This window comes from Pinus tabuliformis, chromosome J (genome assembly GCF_031772625.1).
Source record: "Pinus tabuliformis cultivar Carrire ecotype Pingquan chromosome J, CPIR1, whole genome shotgun sequence".
In the NCBI taxonomy this organism is placed as follows: Eukaryota; Viridiplantae; Streptophyta; class Pinopsida; order Pinales; family Pinaceae; genus Pinus; species Pinus tabuliformis.
Window position 1 is genome coordinate 937,447,829 of NC_142295.1, and position 3,665 is coordinate 937,451,493.

At 37.0% G+C, this 3,665-nt stretch overlaps 1 protein-coding gene across 1 annotated transcript in view; it reads right to left on the minus strand.

Annotated features, from left to right (window-relative positions):
- Nucleotides 1-733: 733 nt before the first annotated feature.
- Nucleotides 734-3,665, minus strand: part of LOC149229860 (protein NDL1-like) — a 6,101-nt gene continuing 3,169 nt past the window's right edge. Inside the window, exons 8-9 of the mRNA XM_089381147.1 lie at nt 1,136-1,271; nt 734-1,027 (exon numbers count right to left, since the gene is read on the minus strand). Of these exons, the coding sequence (XP_089237273.1) occupies nt 782-1,027; nt 1,136-1,271 (382 nt within the window). The 3' untranslated portion in view covers nt 734-781. The remainder of the gene's footprint in view (nt 1,028-1,135; nt 1,272-3,665) is intronic.

Sequence of the window (3,665 nt, forward strand, 5' to 3'; positions counted from 1 at the left end):
GACGATATGTAAAAATATATGGTCTTGAAGTTAGAAATTACAATCATTTTAGAGAATTGTAAAGAAAGATAACATAACTATAAAAATGCTTTTCATATAAGTGTTTTTTCCCATTAAAAGGGGGCTATGATTAGGCATCTAATGTATAAGAATAAAATAAATAATAAGAAAGATAAGAGGCTTCATGAGATTACTTCAAATTCTAGTCCAAACTACATGAGGTTCTAGTGAGATTGGCTTAAAGATGTCAAGCCTTGGCCAAATCATTGAGGAATCTAGGAAGAGAACACTTTACATAATAACAATAACATTAAAAATATTATTCAATCTAAATTTAGGCAGAATTTGTGGTGTTATAAAGAATTAGAGGATAAAAGAAAATTAAGATACTGTAAGGAGGTGATCAACCATAATTTAAAAAATCAAAAGTATCTCTATGTAGGGTAAAAAAGAAAAATGAACATTGTTAAACTAGCAATTGTCCCAAAAGGTACAAAGAGAGGCCGATAGGATTAGTAAAAGGAAGAAAATTGTATAGATAGTCAAGCATATATAAAGCTCAGTAGTGACTAAGGCAATAACCACGTTGACCATCCTGTACCAGTACATTTGATATTAAAAGAACAAAACCAAAAACGCATATTGTCCCAATTGAAAGCATCTGGTCTGATTCTGCAGATTCCAAAGAAAAGCTGTTGGATTTGTTAGGAAGTGTGCATGACACAACTGGAAACCATGCAGGTAATGTTGGCCTTTGTTGCTACGGCAAGAAGTGTCCACCTTAATCATCCATAGCTGCAACACGTGTTTTGATCGGTTTTAACTTCAGACCTAAACTTTCAGGAGACAGCAATTCAGCTGAGATGCAAGACGGACTTAAAGGACTGGTTGGACTGGGGCTAGTCCCATAGCTGCAAAATAACTGGGGAGGAGGCCTGTAAAAGCCATATCCCATCAGAAAGTATTCAATTGGGATTAACATTGCATGGGGTTGTTCCTCTGTCACAAGTGATCCACAAGCTTGGACCTGTCATGCATTAATAACAATTATGTCAGCCATGTTGATGTCAGTTTGCCTCTACAGGAAAGTTTTAGTATCTTAAAGATCAACTTTGAGAAAGTGAAATGTTATCACCTCAACCAATGCATTGAATTTTTTGTCCATTTTGGCACACATGTGAAGAGCTTCTGAATGAAATGGAGAGTTTTCTCCTACAAATATGAGTGTCCTACACTGCAATTTCTTCAACCCTTCTGTCAGATCATATCTCCTGCAGGCAACATTAATCCAGATGCAGCCCCGTGTCAAAATCTCCCCCATTTCCGAAAAGCAATTGGAGATGCATACATTGCTTATCATCATTTCACACAAATTGAAACGAGTAACAAACCACCACTTTGTTTTATCTCTCTTGTGTTAACCTTCACTAAGTAATATCTGATCTCACATTGCATTTTACCAGTAGCAGACACCATTGAATTATTCAGAACATGACACTCTAGGTTAGGTATAATACCATCCTTCCCCTCCAGCACAACAGGGTAACTAATGGAACACATGTAATTTATTCCCCTTTGGTATCCTACCATAATTGTTAGAGTAAAAGATTAGGATGCAAGAAAAGGAAATAAAACAATATAGTAATCCTTTAAAAAGAATGTAATACGTTGAATGCAGAAGCTTGATCTCATGCCGTTGCCCTACATGCTTGTAAAGGTATCTTACTTGGGACTGGAGGAACACTCCCCATCTTTGAATCACAATTTGGGTTGGTAGAAGCTCTAAAAATGATGTTAAACCGAAGGCACCATTAATTCTTATGTCTTCGGTTTTGGAGATGGATACAAGGAGCCTTTAGATATTTGGCGATTCAAATTTAGTCATATGAGCCTTGAGGGCAAAATGGAGCATGGAAGACTAGGTTTGTAGGACGTGTTTCAGTAAGTTTTGGGCCTCGAGACTCACTTTCAGTCTTGCTCCTCCCAGTTTGCGATGAGGGATTAGAACCAAGTTGCAGATTGTCTATCAAAAAAGAGGTGTGATGGGCAAGGGAGCTCATGGTATCAACTTTTTGATGGAAGGTGCTACCTTGGAGACATATCTTTTACTAGTCTTATTCAGTCAAATGGACAGCTTATATGATGTTGTTTTGTTATAAACTTCAGGTGAAATATAAGTAATGTATATTTTTTTATTTTCAATATGAAAAAGTAGATGATTTTCTTCTAAGGCAAAAAAAGTATCAGTTTTCTTAGAAGAGAAATGAAAAAACAAAACACACGTTATTCACAGGGACACCTAGACTTCACTGAAGGCAAACCATCAATGAATTGACAGAAAATTCTCAAGCCTCTTCTACAGGAAGTTGGTAGAATATGGAGAAATCTCTAATGGGAATTCGATCAGGAATTTCAAACCTAAAATGCTTCTCAAAACATAAGAAATTATTTCACAAATTTGAAACTTACCGACTCATCACTTGCATAAAGCGCATAACATTACTGCTCTGCCTCTCATCCAGCAGCTGTGTACACAACACCATCGGAATTTAGAAAGTATTCCACAACAAAGGGTAAATAAGATGAAATCCACACCGTCAGAGACCTTGAACCCAATTCCATAAAGTACATATTTCAGTGCAAAGGATGCTTACCCTTCTACAAGCCTGCACAATATCAGACTCCAAGCCTTGTATATTGCAGCGCACTTCCTGCCATACCACAATGGTTCCAACAGTGTAAACAGAATAATCAGAATGAAAACAGGGTTGGAAACCCATGGAAGAGAAATGAAAAAACAAAACACACGTTATTCACAGGGACACCTAGACTTCACTGAAGGCAAACCATCAATGAATTGACAGAAAATTCTCAAGCCTCTTCTACAGGAAGTTGGTAGAATATGGAGAAATCTCTAATGGGAATTCGATCAGGAATTTCAAACCTAAAACTGCTTCTCAAAACATAAGAAATTATTTCACAAATTTGAAACTTACCGACTCATCACTTGCATAAAGCGCATAACATTACTGCTCTGCCTCTCATCCAGCAGCTGTGTACACAACACCATCGGAATTTAGAAAGTATTCCACAACAAAGGGTAAATAAGATGAAATCCACACCGTCAGAGACCTTGAACCCCAATTCCATAAAGTACATATTTCAGTGCAAAGGATGCTTACCCTTCTGCAAGCCTGCACAATATCAGACTCCAAGCCTTGTATATTGCAGCGCACTTCCTGCCATACCCACAATGGTTCCAACAGTGTAAACAGAATAATCAGAATGAAAACAGGGTTGGAAACCCCATGGAAAAAGAAAAAAAAGCAATGGATTATTTAAATTACCTGGCAAAAATACCACTAAAGTAAACTTTCATTGAAAATTCCACACATGCCATAAAAGTACACCAAATTCATCATCACTGCAAAAACACGATCAGCATGAGGCTAATATCTATTAGAACAAACATTCGAAAACAGAATCCAGTACAGTAGAATCTGCACAAATAAAAGGTTTGTAGGAAGCAAACCTTATTGTAGAACCACTCAGTGCAAGAAGGTTATTAACAAAGATGGGAGATGAGAATGAGCCCAAGAATTGTTTCTCTGTATTTCAACTGCATTATAGGGAATCAGGAAACACAAAACGTAAGTGACCTCAAA